Below are 18,863 nucleotides of genomic sequence, written 5' to 3'. Positions count from 1 at the left end.
CGCGGTGAGGGTTCCCCGGCCGCCGCCCGCCCCGTAACCGCGCGGTGAACGCTGAGCCGCAGCGCCTGCCCCGTCCCGGCGTCACCCGCCCCTCCCAGAACTGCTGGGAAAACCGCGGAGTCCTCGGGGCTGGGGAAGAGCTCTGAGCTCATCACGTCCAACGTGGCCCCGGCCGGGAGGGGACGCACACGGCAGCCCTGAGCCGTGCCAGCCCTGAGCCGTGCCAGCCCTGAGCCGTGCCGTGCGAGGAGCCGCGCTCACAGCCCCCGGCAGCCGGCACGGGGCAGCGCTGCCCCCGGGGCTGCGGGCTCTCCGGCCCGGAGATATCCGAGCCCGCCCGGACGCTTTGCGTGCGGCTGCTGCGGGGAGCTGCTCTGGGAGGCGGACGGGGCAGCCCTGAAGGTCCCTCCCGGCAGCCGCGGCTCGGTGAGCCCGGCAGGCAGCACGCGGTCGGGTAGGAGCGCTCTTCAGCGGCTTCGCAGAAGCACCCGAAGGAGCCCGGGCCCGGCCCTGGTGCTCAGCCGCGCGTTTCCCCGCAGCAGCCGATGCCCCGGAGGAAGGCGGTGCCGGCGCTGGGCAGCCTCTGCCTGCAGAGCTTGGCGCAGCACATGCAGAGCGTGTGGGTGAAGGACTACAGCGAGAACTACCTGGACGAGTACAGCTTCCGCTTCGTCATGGGCCCCTTCAACGACCTGGGTGAGCTGGGGGAGGAGGAAGAGGAGGAGGAGAAGGAGGAGGGAGGGCGGCGGTGCCGCTTGCTGACCCGCGCTGCCCGCAGCCGGCAGCCTGGTGCAGGACCTCATCCGGCTGCTGGGCGAGAGCCGCCGCCTGTCGCGTGCCGCGCTGCACCTGCTGCTGCTGCCGCACCTGCAGGAGCTGAGCCTGCGGCCCTGCCCCAGCCTGGTCAGCAACGCCATCGGGCAGCTCATCACCGTGCGCTGCAAGGTGAGCGGGGCCGGGCCGCGTGGGCAGGGGGTGCGCGCTGCGGGGCTGCGAGCGGAGCCGCTCGGCGTCGCGTGGGGCTGGGGCTCTGGCAGCTGCTGTGGGACATCAGGGAGAGGGAGAGGGGCGCCGGTTTTCCCCTCGCAGCGCCGCCTGGGCACGAGGCCGTCTGCCGCAATGGGGCCGTGGGCTTGGCGCTGCGGTCTCCTGAGCTGGCCGTGGGTCTCGGGGAGCTCTGTGGACACCCCGGGCCCTGCTGACACGGCTCCGTCTGCGGGCGCAGAGCCTGAGCGCGCTGGACCTGCACGGCTGCAACCGGCTGTCGGCGGACGTGCTGGTGGACCTGGTGGAGGAGCTGCCCCTGCTGAGCCGCCTGGGGCTGGCGGAGACGCAGGCCAACGTGCAGGTGCTGGCGGCCGTGGGCTCCTGCTGCCGCCGCCTGCGGGAGCTGGACGTGTCCCGCTGCAGGAAGGTGACGCCGCGCGCCCTGCGGCACCTGGCCTACGACCCGCTGGAACGGGCCCTCGGCTGCCCCGCGCTCCGCGTCCTCCTGGCTCGCGGCCTGGAGCCGGCGGGGGACGGCGTGGCGTTGGCGCTGGCCTTCCTGCTGCTGGCCCTGCCGCGCCTGGAGGTGCTGGCACACGGCGACGTGCCGGCTGCGCTCGGCCTCCTGCACGCGCGGCAGCTGGATGGCACCGGCGACGCCGACGGCTTCCCCTCGCTGCGGGAGCTGGCGCGGCGGCGCGGCGGCCCTCCCCTCACGCTGCCCCTGCGGCACCTGGAGGAGCTGGGGGAGCCCGAGCTGGCGGCCGCCCGCGCCGTCTGCCCCGACGTCGAGGAGGTGGCCGTGTGCCTCGGGGATGGCACCGCGGACGGCTGGGACGCTCTGCTGCATTGGGGCCGCCTGGCCCGGTTGGGGCTGTCGTGTGCGGGGCCGCAGGGCTGGGCGCTGGGCGAGGTGCTGCCGCTGGCACGCAGCCTGGGCTCGCAGCTGCAGGCCCTCGCGCTGCACGGGTTCTGCTTGGAGGACGAGCTCGCCCTGTGCGCGCTGCTCAGCTGCTGCCCCAACCTGCGGGACTTCAGTGCCGAGCTGCAGCCCTCAGCACGTGCCCGCCCCGACGCCGAGCCGCCCGAGGAGCCGTCGCGCTGGGACACGGAGCTATTGCCCCACGGCCTGCCCCGGCTGCAGCGCTTCTCCCTGGCTCTGCCCGGGCCCGTCCCGGCGCCCCACGGGCTGCTGCTGCGCGCCACGCTGGCATCGCTGCTGTGCCGCTGCCCGCGCCTGCAGAGCCTGCGCCTGCTGGGCATTGCCCTGCCGCTGGACTCTGTGTTCGAGACGGTGCTGGCGGCCCCGGGGCCGCCGCTGCAGGAGCTGCAGGAGCTCTCGCTGGTCGAGAGCCACGTGTCCGGGCGCACCGTGTGGCTGCTGTTGGCCTCCGACAGCCGCCTGCGTCGCCTCGACCTGTCCCGCTGCCGCGACGTGCACCGCCGCGACTACGACGGCTTCCTGCAGGCCGTGCGCAAGCAGCGGCTGGACCTGGATATCACCTGGGAGTAGCACCCACACCGAGGCCTTTAATAAAGCACTTACACCGCGGGCGCTCGCTCCGTCTCTGCCTCATCGCGGCTGCGCCCCACGTCCTACCACAGAGGGGTCTCGGGCCCCCCACCCTATGGGGCTCAGCGCTGGGGGCTCAGCCCCGTGAGCCGCTCCGACTCCTCCCAGAGCTTGCGGGCCAGCCCAGCATCACGGGCGGCTGCTGAGGGCAGCGTGAGGCTGCAATCGCTGTCAAAGTACTTCCCCGAGATGCCCGAGACCTCCTCCGAGACGGCGCAGTAAATGGTGCTGACGGCCCCCTGCTCCGCCGTCTGCCGGGGGGATAAAGGCTGAGCAGGGGCCCCGCCACCCCCTGCCCCACCGGAGACAGCCCCGCTCAGCCTGCGCTCACCTTGATGAAGGGGTGGATGAGGAGGAAGAGGCCGCGCACCGCCCAGCTGAAGTTGCGCATGATGCTGGTGCTCACCACGCCGGGGTTCAGGCTGTTGGCGGTCACCCCTGCCCGGCGGCACCGTCACCATCTGCCCCGCTGCGGGCAGCCCCCCCTGTGCCAAGCAGGGGCCCGTGGGCAGAGGCAGTGGGACGGCCCCAGAGAAGTGGGGCTGAGGCCCCGCACCCAGCCAGGGCGGCAGGAAGGGGCCCGAGCGTGCTGGTGCACACCCACAGGGACGCAGCCATCCCTGAGCCCGTGTCCATGGGGGTCCTGGGCATTTCTAAAAGGGCTGAGCCCCTGCAGCCCCCCCCCCCCGTGGCCCCTGGGCCGTGGCACTGCAGCGCAGCACGGTTGGGATGGGTGGGCAGCCCTGAGGTGCTGCTGTGTCTGGGAGCCTGTGGCCAAATGCAACAAGGGCACAGCACAGCATGGTGCAGCACGGTATGGAAGGGCAGGGCAAGGCACAGCACAACACAACGTGGCACGGCACATCACCCACCCGTGCCCTGCAGGCGCTGCGCCAGCTCAGTGCTGAAGAGGACGTTCATCAGCTTGGTGCTGTTGTAGATGGGGTCGAAGCCTCCGGGCCGCGCCTGCCCGGTGAGGTAGCGGGTGTCAGCGGTGCCCGCGCTGTGCCGGAAGGACGAGACGGTGACGATGCGGGCGGGCGCCGACGCCTTCATCAGGTCTGTGTGGAGCAGGGGATGAGCGGGGCGGCCCCGGGACCCCCCCAGCCCGGCAGCCCCAGCGCCCGCCCCACGGCCCCCAGCTCACCCAGCAGCAGGTTGGTGAGCAGGAACGGGCCCAGGTAGTTGGTGGCGAAGGTCCGCTCCAGCCCCTCGGGCGTGAGGGCGAAGGGCAGCCCTGCAAGAGGCGTGCAGTGCCGTGGGGCCGCGGTGGTACGGCAGCGGGGCGGCGGTGGGCGCGGGGCGTACCGGTGAGGCCAGCGTTGTTCACCAGCACGTCCAGACGCTTCTCCTCCCGCAGCACCTCCCTGGCAAAGGCACGCACCGAGGCCAGCGAGCTGGTGTCCAGCAGGCGCAGCACCACGTTGGGGTTGCCGGTGGCCGCCCGGATCTCCTCCACCGCCGCCTGGCCCCGCTCCCGGCTCCGGCACGCCAGGATGGTGCGGGCGTTCCTGCGGGCCAGGTCCAGGGCCACGTGCTTCCCAATCCCTGCAGCACACAGAGCGGGCGCCCGCCTGGAGCCCATGGGGTCTGTGCCTCCCAAGTGGGGCAGCCCCGGGACAGGGCAGGGTGCCAGCAGGGTCCACGTGGCGGCACTGCCAGGAGCTCAGCTCCGAACCGAGGGCACCATGGCCCCAGAGCTGGGGGTGTCAGCATGGGGCAGAAATGGGGCGGTGAGGCAGTGTGGTGTCGTGTGGGAATGGGGACAGGGTGAGGATGGAGCTGCCGTGGGGTGTGGGAAGGAGCGGGGCTGGCAGCTCATTGCAGCGTGCCCGGTGCACAGGGGCAGGGCACGGCCCAGGAGCCCGCACAGCAGCACAGTGCCAGCATGGCTGTGCGTGGGTGCCTCCACGCAGCAGGAACCGATGGGGATGGGATGGGCCCTGCCCCCAAGCACACCGGGGCACACCACAGTGACACGCACACCAGGGGATACCCCAGCACACGGCCCCGTGCTGCGCCAAGGGACACCGGTGGGAGCAGCGAGCCCGGTCCCCAGTGTGCAGCTCAAGGCCGAGGCAGCACCAGGGCAGCTGGCAGCACGGTGCCCGCAGGGACGGGGCCTTGGCTTTCAGTCATTAACCTGGTGGGGGCAGAGTCCAACCGTGGGGCTGCTGCTGGGGTTACCCAGCACACAGCGAGGCAGAGCGGCTCCGGGCAGCGGCACTGGTGGGCACCGCTCCCCGAGCACGCAGCTGGCAGCGAGCACCGGGCAAACGTGGGGCAGCGGGAGCAGGACATGCACAGCCCTGGGACCATCTGCCACCTCTGCTGCAGCCGTCGGTGCCACGGGAGCAGATCCAGCAGCAGGAGAGCAGGGACCCACGGCCCCACGAGCCGCCCCACGGCACCGTGCGGTCCCACGCGTCACCCGTGTCCTGCATCTGCCCGTCCCCCGGCGCAGCACCTGAAGCCCTGCAGCCCCTCGCAGCCCCGCAGCCCTCCGGTGCCACCAACGCCCTCTCACCGCTGTTGGCTCCGGTGACGATGACCGTCTTGCCGGTCAGGTCAGTGGGACACTTGCGTGGGTCCCAGGCACGTCTCCTTCTGGCCCAGAGGAGCATCGCCAGCAGCAACGCCAGCACGAACCAGAGCGGGTGGCTGCAGAAGCTCAGCAGCTCCATGGCTGCGGCTGGGGGGCAGCTGAGGCACCGAGGAGCGGCTGGGGGACAGAGTCCAGCTGAGAATGTTGGCCCGGCCCCGCACGGCACAGTTCCCTCCTGATCTCCCAGCAGCAGCACCTGGCAGCTCCACCAGCTGCTGGAGCGCAGAGCAGGGACGGGCAGCGGCGGCCTGGCCCCAGAAAGCGCACCAGAGAGGGACAGTGTGGGCAGGAGAGCAGGTTGAGCAGGCTGAGCAGGCTGAGCACACCTTGTCCCACAGGGCACCCTGGGCTGCTCACGCATGTGGCTGGAGCCGGCTGGAGAGGCTCCCCAAGGCTGTGGGGGATCGGTGCCCCCTGCCCCCTCCATTCCAGCGGTGCAGACTCCACGGGAGGCTCCGTCCTGGGGACGCAGGCACGGCTCTTCTCATAGGCCCCCTCCGCTCCTTCTGCTGGCGCCAGCAATGTTCCCCTGTAGAGGCGTCCAGCCTCGACACTTCCTGCACTGGGCACGGCCAGCACCACCACTCTTCCCCAGAGACACCTCCCATTTCCCCAGCGGTGATCTCCTGCCCCAACGGAGCTGACCCTAAGCATCACCCGGAGCACTGCAGCCACAAACTGCTCCGAAGCCAGGGACCGGTGCAGCCAGGTGCCAGCAAATGGCCCCGGGGCAAGCAGCAGGCCCTGGTGGCACTGGGGTAGCAGATGAGCCCCGAGTAATTGCTGCGAGCCCAAACAGGGCCCTGAGGGACAGGAAAGCCACAGGAAGCGCCTGGTCTTCTCCTGGCTGATGTCAGCCACCCCTGGAACTGAGGTTAGAGAAGGGTCCAGGAGACCACATGGCAGCCCCTAAAACCACAGAGCGGGGGTGGATATGGCTGAGGGAGGGCCAACCCCCATAGCAGATCTGTGCTGCAGAGAGCTTCCACTCAAACTGGTGTCTGTATACAGACCTCGAGTATTCCTTCACCTTAACCCTCTGGGGGCTGCCAAAAGCAGGGGGCTGGCAGCCAGCATCCACCCTGACCAAAGCGAGGAGTGGAGGCACCGCGATGCATCGGGACAGGGATGGGACAGGGCTGGCCCCGAGCAGAGGGAGCTCTCGCCCCACGCCGCACTCAGAGCCACAGCCAGGAGGTGTCAGACTCTACTGTATTCAAGGTGTGCCACCGCTGGTGACCTGGCTGACCGTGATGGCAGGGAAGGGCACAGTGGGGCTGAGGGGCCTCAGGTCTCGCTTGACCTCTCCTGTCTCCTCCTCCTCATCCTCTCTGCGCACAGGGAGGCAGAGCCTGTGCCCCTCGCTGCCACCGTGCCTGATGGTGACGCCGGGTGCCAGCTGGATGGTGCCCAGCAAGGAGTCCAGCACCAGGGACTGGCGGCTGCCGGGCTGCTGAGCCCCCGGGATGGGCGGTAGGAGCCGTGGGGCCCCCACAGCCACCAGCCCTCGGGGGGACCATGAGCCACCCAGCTCCATGTCCTGTCCAGAGAGGCTCCAAGGCTGCCGCCGATGCCGGAGGGGACGTGGATGCCGCTTGGTCTCCGCGCACGGGTCCAACACCTCCACCTGGGGCTGGATCCAGTGTGCGGCGGGGTCCAGCCGAGTGGTGCCCGGGGTGGTGCCGTGCCTATCACATGCCCTCACCTCACTGCGTGGGGACCTCCATGCCCAGATCTTCACCAGATTGCTGCAGGAAGGAGGCTGCGGCACTATGTGCTCGTCAGCTTCTGCTGTATCGCTGGCCTCTGTCCACATCAGTGGCACTGAGCGCTTGATGCTAGACAGGCGCCGGGGCTGTGCCGTGTTGGGGCTGAGCAGGGCCGGCAGCAGGGCTGGCACGGGAGAGCTGCCCGATACTCCCTTGGAGGGCTGGGGAGGGCCGAGCACCTCATCCTGCACCAGCAGAGGGTGGGAAGGCGCTGGCACATTGCTACCCTCAGCCTCGGATGGGACAGCGTCCGCGTCGGTGCCGGAGACCTGGCCAGGGCACAGGGACAGCATTGGGGCTGGAGGCACAGAGCATAGCCCCCAACCTGCCTGGGAAAGGGCAAAGCAGGGCTGCTTAGGGGTGAGCTACGGTGTCCCATCGGGGTGAGCCGGCTTCAAAGGGTGCCCCAGACTCCCCCATCCCGGCCCCGCACGCGAGGAGAACAGAAACCCACAGTGCTGGGGGCGAAGGGTGGCGGGGAGCATCACCTCTCCGTGCCCAGGGCTTGGACACGCTCTCAAGACGGGCACCGCCCCCTCAGCCCAGGCATCGGTGGCGCACGGCGCAGGCTCCTCATCCTCCTGCCAAGCACCCGCCGCCTCCAGCGCCGCGTCGCCCTCGTCCCGCACCAGGAAGCGCCACGCGGCCACCTGCAGCAGCTCGGCCCTCGCCTGCTCCACGGCGAAGGGCACGCACTGGGGGCGCGGGGCCGCACCTTGGCACCGTGGCTCCCACACGGCACGGGGCCGTGCCTCGGCACCCACAGCCCCCCCCCCCCCGCAGACGCCGGTGCCGCCCACCTGCCGGGCCAGCTCGGCCTGGAAGCAGCGCTCCATGACGGCGCCCAGCAGCTCGGCCACCACGTCCCCCACGTCGTCGTCCGCCTCCTCGGCCACCAGCAGGGACAGCCACTGCGCCTCGCTCAGCCGCCGAGGGGCCGCGTCCGGGAGAGAGGCGCTGGGGCCCCGCGTTCTGTCCCCGCGCTGCCGGGGGACGGCCGCGCGCTCGCGGGAGGCCATGTCCTGCACGGGGACGCGGCGGCTGCGGGGCTGGAGGCAGCGGGACCGGGCCCCGCGCCCTCCCGGCCCGCCTCTGCCCAGCTCCCGGTTCCCAGCGTCCCCATCGCCCCTCGGTACCCCCAGACCCTTTCGGGGCCCTCCAGATTTCCCGGACAGCCGCCCGCACCGCTCGCCTCAATCCTCCGGGCGGCGTCTCGGTCTCCACGGCAACGCCGGTCCAGCGCAGCGGCGCCTTGTGATGATGTCATCGCATCGCGCCGCTCGGTTACGTCATCATTCTGCGCCGCCGTCTCCATGGTTACGGCGGGCAGCGGTGGGGGACGGGGCCCGAGAGAGGGGTCGGGCTCGGGGCAGGGATCGGGGCAGGGGCAGGGCTAAAGCTAGAGCTGTCCCCGGAGCTCGGGCCTGCGGGACCGCCCCGGGCCGCGATGTACCGCCGGGAGAAGAGCATCGCGCTGCGCAGCAGCTCCTCGGCCCTGTACAACAACCTGAGCGTGCTCCGCCCGCCCCACAAGCCGGTGGTCTACCTCGGCGCCGTGCACGGCCCCACCGTGACGGTGGTCAGCGCGGGCGGGGATGCGGCGGGCTGCGCCCAGCGGCAGCTGCAGGCCCGGGCGGGCGGCGGGGCCACGCTCATCACGCAGGTGAGACCCCGCGCTGCCCCTTCCCCGTGCCCGCCTTCCCCAGGTGGAGCTGGAACGAGCCGGGCAGAGGGCCGGAGGAGAGGGCTTGGAGGAGGCTGGGTACCAACTGGGAGCGGGACGTGTGGTGGCACTGTGATGGCGGGCAGCAGGGGTCACCGTGACCTCGGCCTCTGCTCTGATTTCCCTCCTGGCAGCCCAGGACGGCGGTCACTCGACCCTTGGCACGCGCTCTTGGCAATTCCACGCTGCTGCAGGCAGGTGCCAGAGCCGTGCACCGCGTGGCCCAGATGGGCCCGGTGCTGAGCACGAGGAGGTGGCGGGGTGAAGGGGAGAGGAAGAGCCCTCCCCGCTGCAGGACATAGCGGGGGCTCTGCTGGGACGGAGGTGGGAGCCCACAGTGTCCGAGTTACAGGGACACGGAGGCATAGAATATCTCGAGTTGAAAATGACCCGTAAGGACCACGGAGTCCAACTCCTGAGATGGGTGGGAGGGAGCCTCCTGAAGAGGTCTGGGGAGGTCCCTGAGGATGATACAAGCCCGGCTCCTGCCGCATTCAACAGGAGCCAGCAACACGGCTGTGGGCAGCCTTGGGGAGGGGCGAGGGCTGCTGGCCCCGTGCTGAGCTGTGCTTCCTTCCAGGCTGCCTGGTGTGTCCTGCCGGCGCGCATCCTGCTGGTGCTGACCTCTCAGAAAGGCATCCAGGTGAGGTGGCTTCCTGGTGGGGTGATGAGCGGTCACAGCGCTGGTGGGGTGGACTTGCTGGGGTGGCAGCTGGGCTTGGGGCTGTGTAACCGGGGCGCTGCTGCTCCCTTTTGGGGATCCCTTGGAGCAGCAGTGGAGCACAAGGCCGCAGGAGCTTTGCCACAGTCCAGGCCTCATTCATCTTTTTTTTTCTTTCTAGATGTATGAGTCAGATGGATCCATCATGGTGTATTGGCACGCACTGGACGTCACAGAGCATCCTCCAGGTAAATCCCACAGCAGGAGTGCAGCAAGGAGCCCCTGGGCCCTCTACCCACTCTTCCCAGGGGTGTGAGACCGAGCGTCCCTGTTGTGCAGCCCAGTTCCTGCTGGCTGGGGACACCCACAGCGTTGCTCCTGTGTCCGGGCTGGACTGAGCCAGGCCAGGGCCACTCAGCAGCTTTGCAGAAGGGTCCGGAGGAGGTTCTGTGTCATCCAGACTCCACTGTCCAGGCACAGCGTGGGCTTGGGGAGGGTGAATGGGGGGCCCATTGTGGCAACTGCGGGACCAGCAGCAGGGATGGCGCTCGCACCAGCGTCCTGGTGAGCAGCTGTGAGCTGCTGCGGGCTGCAACCAGCTCCTGGTTCCCTTTCAGCACAAGCCGTGTTTGCCCGAGGGATCGCTGCAGCTGGTGAACGTTTCATCTGCGTGGGTGAGCAAAGCACAGGGAGGAAGAGCGGGCAGGGCTGCACCAGGTGGCATTCGTGTAGCCCTGGGTGAAGCAGGGTGACGCGGGGACAGCCGAAGGAGCCCAGCCCGCCTCGTGGCGCCTGGGAACTGCTCTGAGTGAGCAAACCTCACGAGGGCACGGGGCCTGGGAGAGAGAGTGTAGCGTGGCCACAGGCACGGTGTGGGCTGGGGGCTTGGTGGCGGGACAGCAGGACTGCAGTGTCCCTGCCGACACCTCCTCCGGTCCGGTCCCTCTGCAGGGCTGTCCTCTGGGATGGTGCTGGTGTTCGACGTCCCCCACAAAGGGACCAACATCACGGTGAGCGAGGTCCTGAAGGAGCACCACGACGCCATCACCGACATCGCGGCCGAGCTGGGCCAGGCGCCGGTACGTGCGTGGCTGTCAGCAGCTGCTGGGGCTGAAGCGTGCAGTGAAGGAGGGGGGGGGGGGGCTGCAGCTGTCCCTCAGCACCGTGGCTGCCTGGGGCCATCCTAGCACGTGGCACGGTGCCCTCCTTGGCCGGCCCGGTCCCTGCTGCCTGCAGGCAGCATTTCGTAGGTGGCTGAATCTCGGTCCTGGTTGGCCAGATTCTGGGAAGACAAACTGCCGAGGCAGAGACCATCTTGACAGGGATGGGGAGCTGAGGCCCTTTCGCACAAAGAGTGACTGTGAGAGCGTGACTAATTGCCAGAGAATATCCTGTGATACATCAGGGTGCGTGCCAGGACACAGAAGAGCTATTGAAAGCTAAAGACCAGACTTGCAACAAGAGCAAACGAGCAAAGCTGGCCATGAATAAACACACAGCAGAATGCAAGTTCCCACCATTAGGGAGCTGCTGGCACGAACCCTCCCCAGGCAGCGGGGTGAGGGAGGGCACAGCCCCATCCCACCCATCTCCACAGGGATCCTGGGCACTGAGGGGCACAGGGCCACAATTCTGCCCTGTTTGGCTCGGGGAGGGGGGGATCACAAAGCACAGTCTGAAATGGGGATGGGGCTTCCTTCAGTTCACTTCCTTCTGTGTGACATCTCTGCAGACACACTAATTGGCTTCCTCATTACCGGCTGCATCTTTCCCAGCGAGGACACTTTGATACACTTTCTCTAATTAGGTACATTTAACTTTCTCTGCGTTTGGGACTCCCTTGAACAATTAATTGCTTAGAACTCGTTCCCAATTAGCCTGGATATGGAGCTTGTTTGTGAGAGCTGCTCTGCCGTCCTGCTCTGTCTGACTGCTCTCCAGCGCGCCGCTCCGGACCGCACTGCGGCAAGCAGGGGACAGTGCCTCGCTGTGACACCCCAGAGCACGTTCGTGTTAGGGTGAAGTGCGTTCAGACTCCAAAGCAGAGGGAGGAGATGCACTAATTGTTCTCACAAATTTCCCCTGTGTGTAATTAGCGTTGCCAAACGCTAACGTGTTTAAACTGAAACTCTCAAGTGCGGTCACAGCTAAACCTTTCTCCTTCGCAAAATGTCAGCAGTTTCTGTGGGCAGTTGAACTTTAAGCTTGTCCTGCTGCAGGCTGTGGCTTTTATGTGCAGCGGCCCTGGCTGTGCTGGCAGCAGCAGCTTCTGCCTGGCATTGGTCAGCAGCTCGCTGCCCTTTGCCACTGCCTGCCCCGTGGCAACGCTGACCCTCAGCTGCTCCTGCAGGATGGGGCCGGGGACCTGGTGACCGCCGACGACGCCGGGACCCTGTGCGTGTGGAGCTCTGGAGAGGAATTCTCCTTGCTCAACAGGATCCCAGGCTTTGGGTAAGTCCTGGCTGGGAGGCGATACCCCACATCCCCGGCCAGACCGCTCCGGGGCTTTGCGTGGGTCGGGGAGGTCGTGGGCCGGGGACAGGAGGGGACGCACAGCCCGGTGTGCGGGTCTGCAGATGGGAGGGGAGCGGTGACACGCGCCCTTGTGCCCAGCTGGACCTGCTCCTCGGTGAAGCTGTGGAACGGGATCATCGCTGCTGGCTACGGCAACGGGCAGATCCGGCTGTACGAGGCAGGGACCGGCATCCTGCGTGCCGAGGTCAGCGCGCACGCTCGCTGGATCTACGCGCTGGACCTGGCGCCAGTGACGGGGATGGTAAGGCCGTGCGTGGGCCCTGTGGGCCTGGAGCAGGGCGGGGGTTGCTGCGTCCCCAGCGCACGGTGCTGCATCGCCCCGGCGTGCCCACGGCCTCTCTGCTGTCCCCCCGCAGCTGCTGTCGGGTGCAGAGGACTCCTTCGTTCACGTCTGGAAGCTCGGCAGGAACCTGGAGACTGATGACGTCGAGGTGAGCGTGAGACACAAGGCAGCGGCAGGGATCCTGGGGCTGGGTCACTGCGGGCTGCCGCTGTCCCCTTGGCACCACGGGTCGGTGCTGTAGGGTCACATCTCCTGCCATGAGGGGCCGGAGCGCTGAACTGCTGCGTGGAAACCCGGCCGGGCCCAGCCTGAGCTGCTGCAGGGGTTCAGCTCCTCCTCCTGTCAGCAGGATCCCGAGTCTTGTCCTCAGGCTGGCGAGGAGCGGGAAAGGAATGGTTCCTGTGCCATGAACTGGCCAGCTGTAGCCGCGTCCCCCTGGCCCAGCCCTGCTCCTCTTCCTGCCCCTCGCTCGGAAGGGATGCGTTCATAGCAGGGTACAGACCCGAGGCAGCTGGGGCTGTGCTTATTTAACTGTGCCCCTCGTTCTGGCTCTGTGCAGATCGAGCACTGCCACGCTGAGTGCGTCACCGACACCCAGATCTGCGGCGCCCGTTTCTGCGACCCCGAGGGAAGCTCCTTCGCAGTGACCGGCTACGACCTCAGCGAGATCTTCCGCTACAGCCAGGTGTAGGCGTGGGGCCGGCCAGGGCAAAGTGGGGCTGCAGCGGGGAGAGCTGGGCTGCCGGCACCCCTCCCACTTCCAGCGCAGCGCTGTGCCCCAGCATTGGGGGATGCTGCACGCAGGTGGAGCTGAGATCAGTCGCTCCCAAAGCAACCCTGCCCTCGGCGTGGCATGTCTGCGCACGGGGAGCACGGGCTGGGAGCCACGCTGGCTCCATGGGGCCCAGCTCTGCAGCACCGTGGGTCCCTGGGCCAGAAGCTGCCCCACACCCCCTCCTGAGCCCTCCCCAGGGGAAGGAGGCAGCCGAGGTGACGTGGCTGAGCGGCAGCGGATCCACTGCAGGCTCTGGTAGCGGCATTCCCGTCCGTTCCCTGGGGGGAGGAGCAGAACTGGCTCCCCTCTTCCCCACGGCACCTCTCCTTCAGACACGAAAGGATCCAGGGCAAACCAGTGCTGCACGCCGCTCCAGCCGAGTGGGCCGCAGCAGCCGGTCCCACCCCGGGCGGCCGCACCCACGGGTGCCGCAGCGTTCTGCGGGCCGCCCTGGCTCGGGGCACACACTCAGCAGGGCAAGGCGAGGCCTCACGCCCTGCCAGCTCCCAGCAGGACCGCCGTGCTTAGCAGCCAGCTGTGCGGGGCTGCAGCTGTGCTCCTGCCCTGGAAAAAGCAGAGGCGGCCGCGCTGCGCTGCGCTGTGCTGGGACGGCCGTGTGCCCCAGGGACAGGCTGCGAGGTCACCGCGCAGAGCTGCGCCGCGCCATGGCCCTGCCGTCACCCCGTGGGCTGTGACCCGGCCCCACACGGGGCTGTGCTGGAGGGGGAGGCACGCTTTGTGCTGGAGTTCCCCCCGTGCTGCCACCGCCTCCCCCTCTGTGTCCCGGGCGGGACTCGGCCACGTCCCAGAGCTCCGTGTCCCAGCGCCCTTCCCTGCCGGCTGCTCCGTTCCCAGGGCCCTGTGGGGCAGGGGATGCGTGGGGGACTCGGGGGGAGCTCGGCCCTGCTCAGGCCGCTGCTTGGCAGGCAGGGTGGGAGCTTCCTGCAGCTCCCGGGTCCGGCAGGGCCCTGCGGGAGCTTCCTGCAGCTCCCAGCAGCGGTGGGATCCGGCCCGGCCCTGGGCCAGGCTGCTCCGGCTCCCGCCGTGCCGTGAGAGCCTCACCAATGGTGGGGGCCCTCCTGCCCCACAGCCCACGGACCCCACGTGCCCCATTCCCCCCATCACCACTGTGCCCCAGTGCCCAACCCCGTTCATGTCACAGCCCCGTGCTGCCCTCCCAGCCGTGCTCCCCCCGTATGGCCTCACCCCCCACCCCGACGTGCACCGTATCCCACCCCCAATAAACACACCCGGCCCGAGCCCCGTCGTGTCACCGCCACCCGTGCTGGGTGCCGTAGCGCTGCGGTGGCGATGGGGAGGCGTGGGGCCATCCCGTTACAAAAGGTTTTATTAAAGGTTAAAATCAACGCGGCGAGGCCCCGCTCACAGTGCTCGGGAAGGCGGGGGTACAAAGAGCCCTTGAGGCGGGCGCGGGCGCCCGGGAGGTTGTGCTGGGTCGGGGCGAGCGGAGTAGAAAAGTGTACAAAGGGTTGTGCAGCGCGGGGACACCGGGACCGGGACCCCCGCCGGGGCCGGGACGTGTCCAAGGCACGGAGATGAGCGGGGCGAGCCGGGCCGCCCGCCACCGCTCCCCTCGCGCCCTGCTCACAGCTTGGCCCCCCGCCTCCGCCGGCGCAGAGGGAGGGGGAATTCAGCACCAGAGAGCCCGGCCGGGAGCGCCCGGCCCGGGCCAGCACCCTGCCCTGGGCCCGGCGGGACCCCAGCCCCACAATACTGCTCGGTCTGAGGTAGCACCGGCGCCGGGGGGGCCCTGCCGGCTCGGCACCCCGCCGCGAGGGCTGTAAACCAGAGCGGCGGCGGCGGCGGGCGCCCGTAACCGGGGTCGGGGGTGTAAACAGGCAGCGGTGCCGGGGGCCCGCCGCGGCCACGGCTCTGGGGGAGAAGAGCCCCCCGCCCGGCGCAGCTCGGGCCCGGCCCTGCCCCCGGCCCTGGGGAGCGGGAGGGCCGTGCCCCCGGCTCAGGAGACGTGGGGCGAGGGCCGCCAGAAGCACCACTTGCTGCGGGTGTGCTGCTTGCGCTGCAGCTGCTCCTCGCGCTCCCGCTCCTTCTTGGAGCGCAGGTACAGGTCCTCCTCCTTCAGGTACCACACCGGCGGCCAGCGGTGCCGCTCGAAGTGCGCCTGGTTCTCTGCGGGTCGGGGGGGGTCAGCGCGCAGCCGGCCCAACCCCCCCAGCCCCACGCCGCCCGCGCCCTACCTGGGGACATGAACTTCATCTCGCGGGGGAAGCGGCGGCACACGCTGTTGTAGTTGGTGCAGATGTAGTGCAGGCACCAGGCGGCCAGCTGCCGGGCGTTGTGGAACTGCAAGGGCACGCGTCAGGATGGGGCGAGCCGGGGGGCAGCGCCCCTCAGCCCCCCCCACACCCCCAACCCCGTACCTGCGTCATCTCCAGGTAGATGATCACCTGCTCGTCGATCTCCACCTGCTGCATGAAGGCGCGGAGCAGCTCGTCCACGGCGTACTGCTCTGGGGCAGGGACGGGGCCGTGAGCGCGGGGTTACGCGGGGCTGGGCCGGCTCTTACATAAGGGCTGCCCGGGGCCGCATCGATCCCAGCGCCAGCCGTGCCCTGACTGCATCGGCGAGTGACGTCAATGCGCGGCCGGGGGGGGGCTCACCTGTGAGCGCCTGCAGCCGGGGCAGGCAGAGGCGGTTGGTGAGGATGAGCAGCTCCATGGCGTCCAGGTCGGGCGTGGGCGTGAAGACGCCGGTGTAGAGGAAGTCGAGGACGGCGCGCAGGCAGGCGCAGTTGGTGCCCGGCAGGGAAACCTGCGGGACAGGGGCAGGGAACGGCTCTGTTGGTGGGATGGGCGCTGCGGGAAGGACAGACCCCCTCCCGGCCCCTCACGTCACCCACACGGCTGTGGCTCAGAGCCCCCTCCCGCTGCCCCTTGCCCTCACCTCGGCGGCGTAACTCTCCCGGAACGCCCCCCGGAACATGGCCATCATCCAGTCGCAGCCGGCAATCAGCAGGGGCTTGTGCGCCGGCACGGCCCCGTCGTCCACGCGGAACACCACGTCTGCAGAGCGCAGGGACAGGGCTGCACACCCCGCGCCGGCACTGCCACGCGGGTGGCACAGGGACGGGGTGGGGGTCGTGACGGCGGCAGAGTCCCCCGGCCACCCCGAGCCGCCGCGCCGTACCTGCGAAGACACCCTTCCCCAGGCACTCCTTGATGCGGTTGGCACGGCGCACGTGGAAGGCCTTGGTGATCTCCTGGTTCATGAAGCTCTCCTTGTTGAGCACGTTGGCCACCATCATGCGCAGGTCGAACACCTCCAGCAGCTCGGCGATGGTGGCCACCTGCATCAGGTCGCCGCGCGCCTGCTCCAGCCGCCCGGTGTAGAGGTACTCCAGCACGGCGCGGAACGGCTCCGCCGCCACCGAGCGGTCCATGCACACCACCGTCATCCGCTTCTCCCGCCCCGCCACCGGGTCGGCCACCAGCTCCCAGCGCATGCTGACGAAGCCGCGGCCCCACGCGGAGAGGTCGCGGGCACCGTCCCCCGTCGCCGGCCGCAGCGCCTCGTCGCTCTGCACCGCGCGCAGCCCACCCCGCGGCCCCTCGCCCAGCGCTCCCCGCTCCCCGTCCAGGCTGCGGGCGCGGGCGGCCGGCTCCTTGCCCGTCCCCAGCGGCGCCTCCAGGGTGAAGAGGTCGTAGAACTTGGAGCAGGAGGTGGCCAGGTAGACGCGGTGCGCGAAGATGCGCTGCCCGCCCTGCAGCTGGAAGACGACGTCGGCGCACAGCGGGGTGCAGAAGAGCGCGGCGGGGCCCCAGGCGCGGCTGGCCGGCGGCTCGGGGACGCGGATGACCGGCGGCGGGGGCTTGGGGGGCAGGAAGGGCGCCTGCAGCAACGGGCGCTGCATCTTCTTCAGGTGGGACTTCCAGAACTGCAGGTGGCGGCGGGAGATGAGCGCGGCGCGGATGGCGTTGTCGAAGACGTCCTTGATGCCGAACTGGGCCACCACGCTGGTCTCGTAGTAGGGGACGCCCAGCTCCTTGGCCACCTCATGGCCCCGCTCCGGGGGCAGGATGTCCGTGGGTCGGATGGGCCTGGGGGGACGGCGGGGGGACGCGTCACCACGTGGGGGACCCGCTGTGCACAGGGGACCCACTGAGCACAGGGGACCCGATAACTGTAGGGGACCCGGCCCTTCCACCCCCGCCCCGCCCCCCGGCACAGCCTCACTTGGCCAAGGGACGCCGGGCACGGTTGACGGCGTCCAGGTCGGCGTAGCGCAGGTCCAGCTGGCAGCCCACCAGGATGATGGGCGTCCGCGGGCAGAAGTGCTTGATCTCAGGGTACCACATGGTCTTCACGTGGCGCAGGGAGTTGGGGTTGGCCAGCGAGAAGCAGAGCACCACCACGTCTGACCTGGGCCGGGAGGAGGAGGAGGGGGAGGAGGAGGAAGGTCAGAGCCCCGCGCCGGCCCCCTGGGCACAACTATGGAGATACCCACGGGCGGCAGCAGAGGGGGCCCGGCCCCATGCCGTGCCCCACTGGGGGTCCTGCAGGGTGCTGGGAGCAGCCCCGAGACCGCGGCTGTTTTCTGCCCGGGACGTGACCGGGAGCCACGTTGGAGCCGGGCCGGTGCCAGGACCAAGATAGACACCATCCGCCCGCCCCCGGGCCCCCCGCCAGCACGGGAGCTGCGAGCGATGCCGGCACCCGCGGCCCCGCGGGACAGCAGCGGTGAGCGGGGGTCACTGGGTGGGTGTAGGCACCCCGTGCTGTGGTGTTCCCCACACCCCCCCGGCCCAAGTGCCCCGTGCCCCACCGGGTGCCCCCGGCCCCATGGAGGGGCGGTGGGACTGTGCCCCACGGAGCTGGCGCGGGGGCAGCAATAGCAGCGGGGCCGTGCCAGGGGCTGAGGGCTGTGCTTGTTTACAGCCTGGGCGCTGTGCAGGGGGGGCCGGGCCGCCCCCTACTTGGCCACGGGGCATCACAGGGCGGAACAGGACCCTACAGGGTCCTACCGCACACTGCCCAGGGACTGGGGGCTGTGAGCCAGGCACAGCGGGACTGGGGGGTGTCCTGCAGCCCCCCCGCAGTACGGAGGTCCCCAACGGCCCCGGAATGCCCTGGAGCCCCCTGGGACCCCACCCCCACGCGGTGCCACCTCCTCGGGGAGAACTTGGAGGAGAAAGGGGGGAGATCCATCGCGAGGGCGAGGTCACTCCAGGGGGTGTCTCTGCCGGGGCAGGTCTTTCCCGGGGGGAGTCTCATGCAGGGAGGCGGGGTCTCTCCCAGGGTGGGGGTCTCTCCCGAAGGGTGGTTCCCCGGCTGGGAGGGTTAACCCAGAGAGGGTCTCACCAAGGGGAGGTCTATCCTGGCGGGGGGGGGGCACCACCGAGGGGGGGTTCTGTCCTGGTACGATCTCTCCCAGAGAGGAGTTTCTCTCCCTGGGGGGGGGTCTCACCAACAGAGGGCTGCTCCCTGCGGGGTGGGCAGGGGGGTGGGGAGGGGGGGGCTCTCACCCAGAGCAGTGTCACCCAAAGGGGGGTGTTCCCTCCCCGGGGGGGTTCCCTTCCGGACCCCGCCCCCCACCTGCCGTAGGCGAAGCGCCGGTCCTTGTGGTGGTCCCCGAAGGTGTCCCAGAGCCGCAGCGACACGCTGACCTCGTCCACCACATCGCGGGAGCGCTCCAGCACCTGGAGGGGCGCGGGGGGGAGGGGGGCACTGAGCGGGGCTCGGCGCGACCCCGCCGCCCCCCCCGGCCGCGCACCTCCTGGCAGACGCGGTACTGGTCGATGGCCCACACGGTGGGCACGTGCGTGGCCAGCAGCTGGTACTGGCTCAGCGTCGCGTTGCAGGCGCGGGCGCAGATGAGGCGCGTTTTGCCCACCGCGTTGTCGCCCACCACCACGCACTTGATGGTCTCGACGTTGGGCCGCTCGTAGTCCACGTCCAGGTCCATGGGGCCCCGCC

At 69.6% G+C, this 18,863-nt stretch overlaps 5 protein-coding genes across 9 annotated transcripts; 2 read left to right on the top strand and 3 right to left on the bottom strand.

The window, feature by feature from the left end:
- Positions 1–460: 460 nt before the first annotated feature.
- Positions 461–2,539, top strand: LOC110390961. Its single transcript, XM_021382588.1, has 3 exons — positions 461–696; positions 779–945; positions 1,226–2,539. The coding sequence occupies exons 1-3, from the start codon at positions 546–548 to the stop codon at positions 2,498–2,500; spliced, it is 1,593 nt and encodes a 530-aa protein (XP_021238263.1). The 5' UTR covers positions 461–545; the 3' UTR covers positions 2,501–2,539.
- Positions 2,492–5,513, bottom strand: LOC110390964 (retinol dehydrogenase 12-like). The gene is made up of 7 exons (XM_021382595.1): positions 5,362–5,513; positions 5,088–5,282; positions 3,869–4,108; positions 3,708–3,797; positions 3,433–3,621; positions 2,892–2,998; positions 2,492–2,811 (listed from the first exon to the last, which is right to left on the bottom strand). The coding sequence occupies exons 2-7, from the start codon at positions 5,242–5,244 to the stop codon at positions 2,623–2,625; spliced, it is 972 nt and encodes a 323-aa protein (XP_021238270.1). The 5' UTR covers positions 5,245–5,282; positions 5,362–5,513; the 3' UTR covers positions 2,492–2,622.
- Positions 5,514–6,359: 846 nt separating this feature from the next.
- CUNH2orf81 (chromosome unknown C2orf81 homolog) lies at positions 6,360–8,264 on the bottom strand. Of its 4 annotated transcripts, none has more exons than XM_021382593.1 (4): positions 8,127–8,264; positions 7,735–7,956; positions 7,423–7,629; positions 6,360–7,203 (listed from the first exon to the last, which is right to left on the bottom strand). In XM_021382593.1, exons 1-4 carry the CDS (start codon positions 8,247–8,249, stop codon positions 6,382–6,384), a joined length of 1,374 nt encoding a protein of 457 aa, XP_021238268.1. In that variant the 5' UTR covers positions 8,250–8,264; the 3' UTR covers positions 6,360–6,381. The 4 variants fall into 4 exon arrangements, with proteins under 4 accessions (XP_021238268.1, XP_021238266.1, XP_021238264.1 ...); XM_021382591.1 differs by having other exon boundaries at positions 6,361–7,203; positions 7,423–7,605; positions 8,071–8,221; XM_021382589.1 differs by having other exon boundaries at positions 6,361–7,203; positions 8,071–8,220.
- An 85-nt stretch (positions 8,265–8,349) lies between these two features.
- Positions 8,350–14,279, top strand: WDR54 (WD repeat domain 54). The gene is made up of 9 exons (XM_021382594.1): positions 8,350–8,597; positions 9,238–9,300; positions 9,500–9,566; positions 9,936–9,992; positions 10,270–10,397; positions 11,669–11,769; positions 11,932–12,094; positions 12,210–12,284; positions 12,696–14,279. The coding sequence occupies exons 1-9, from the start codon at positions 8,382–8,384 to the stop codon at positions 12,825–12,827; spliced, it is 1,002 nt and encodes a 333-aa protein (XP_021238269.1). The 5' UTR covers positions 8,350–8,381; the 3' UTR covers positions 12,828–14,279.
- LOC110390960 (rho-related BTB domain-containing protein 2-like) lies at positions 14,035–18,857 on the bottom strand. 2 transcript variants are annotated; one of them, XM_021382585.1, is made up of 9 exons: positions 18,661–18,857; positions 18,483–18,586; positions 17,124–17,309; positions 16,077–16,987; positions 15,834–15,952; positions 15,551–15,701; positions 15,311–15,394; positions 15,128–15,233; positions 14,035–15,059 (listed from the first exon to the last, which is right to left on the bottom strand). In XM_021382585.1, the coding sequence occupies exons 1-9, from the start codon at positions 18,850–18,852 to the stop codon at positions 14,114–14,116; spliced, it is 2,799 nt and encodes a 932-aa protein (XP_021238260.1). In that variant the 5' UTR covers positions 18,853–18,857; the 3' UTR covers positions 14,035–14,113. The 2 variants fall into 2 exon arrangements, with proteins under 2 accessions (XP_021238260.1, XP_021238261.1); XM_021382586.1 differs by having other exon boundaries at positions 14,749–15,059; positions 15,311–15,399.
- Positions 18,858–18,863: the final 6 nt, after the last annotated feature.

The sequence above is a fragment of the Numida meleagris genome, unplaced genomic scaffold (genome assembly GCF_002078875.1).
Source record: "Numida meleagris isolate 19003 breed g44 Domestic line unplaced genomic scaffold, NumMel1.0 unplaced_Scaffold250, whole genome shotgun sequence".
In the NCBI taxonomy this organism is placed as follows: Eukaryota; Metazoa; Chordata; class Aves; order Galliformes; family Numididae; genus Numida; species Numida meleagris.
The sequence above is the reverse complement of the archived record's forward strand: the minus strand, read 5'-3'. Positions and strand labels throughout refer to the sequence as shown.

Coding starts and splice junctions, on each gene's coding strand:
- LOC110390961 (XM_021382588.1), top strand. CDS start 546: ATGCCCCGGAGGAAGGCGGTGCCGGCGCTGGGCAGCCTCTGCCTGCAG. Junction 697..778: donor GGGCCCCTTCAACGACCTGG/GTGAGCTGGGGG, acceptor CGCTGCCCGCAG/CCGGCAGCCTGGTGCAGGAC. Junction 946..1,225: donor TCATCACCGTGCGCTGCAAG/GTGAGCGGGGCC, acceptor CTGCGGGCGCAG/AGCCTGAGCGCGCTGGACCT.
- LOC110390960 (XM_021382585.1), bottom strand. CDS start 18,852: ATGGACCTGGACGTGGACTACGAGCGGCCCAACGTCGAGACCATCAAG. Junction 18,587..18,660: donor AGTACCGCGTCTGCCAGGAG/GTGCGCGGCCGG, acceptor GCGCCCCTCCAG/GTGCTGGAGCGCTCCCGCGA. Junction 15,953..16,076: donor GGGGAAGGGTGTCTTCGCAG/GTACGGCGCGGC, acceptor TGCGCTCTGCAG/ACGTGGTGTTCCGCGTGGAC.
- WDR54 (XM_021382594.1), top strand. CDS start 8,382: ATGTACCGCCGGGAGAAGAGCATCGCGCTGCGCAGCAGCTCCTCGGCC. Junction 8,598..9,237: donor GGGCCACGCTCATCACGCAG/GTGAGACCCCGC, acceptor GCTTCCTTCCAG/GCTGCCTGGTGTGTCCTGCC. Junction 9,301..9,499: donor CCTCTCAGAAAGGCATCCAG/GTGAGGTGGCTT, acceptor TTTTCTTTCTAG/ATGTATGAGTCAGATGGATC.
- CUNH2orf81 (XM_021382593.1), bottom strand. CDS start 8,249: ATGGAGACGGCGGCGCAGAATGATGACGTAACCGAGCGGCGCGATGCG. Junction 7,630..7,734: donor AGGCCGAGCTGGCCCGGCAG/GTGGGCGGCACC, acceptor CCGCGCCCCCAG/TGCGTGCCCTTCGCCGTGGA. Junction 7,204..7,422: donor CAAGCCCTGGGCACGGAGAG/GTGATGCTCCCC, acceptor TGCCCTGGCCAG/GTCTCCGGCACCGACGCGGA.
- LOC110390964 (XM_021382595.1), bottom strand. CDS start 5,244: ATGGAGCTGCTGAGCTTCTGCAGCCACCCGCTCTGGTTCGTGCTGGCG. Junction 3,622..3,707: donor GCTCACCAACCTGCTGCTGG/GTGAGCTGGGGG, acceptor TGCTCCACACAG/ACCTGATGAAGGCGTCGGCG. Junction 2,999..3,432: donor GCAGCGCCTGCAGGGCACGG/GTGGGTGATGTG, acceptor GCCGCCGGGCAG/GGGTGACCGCCAACAGCCTG.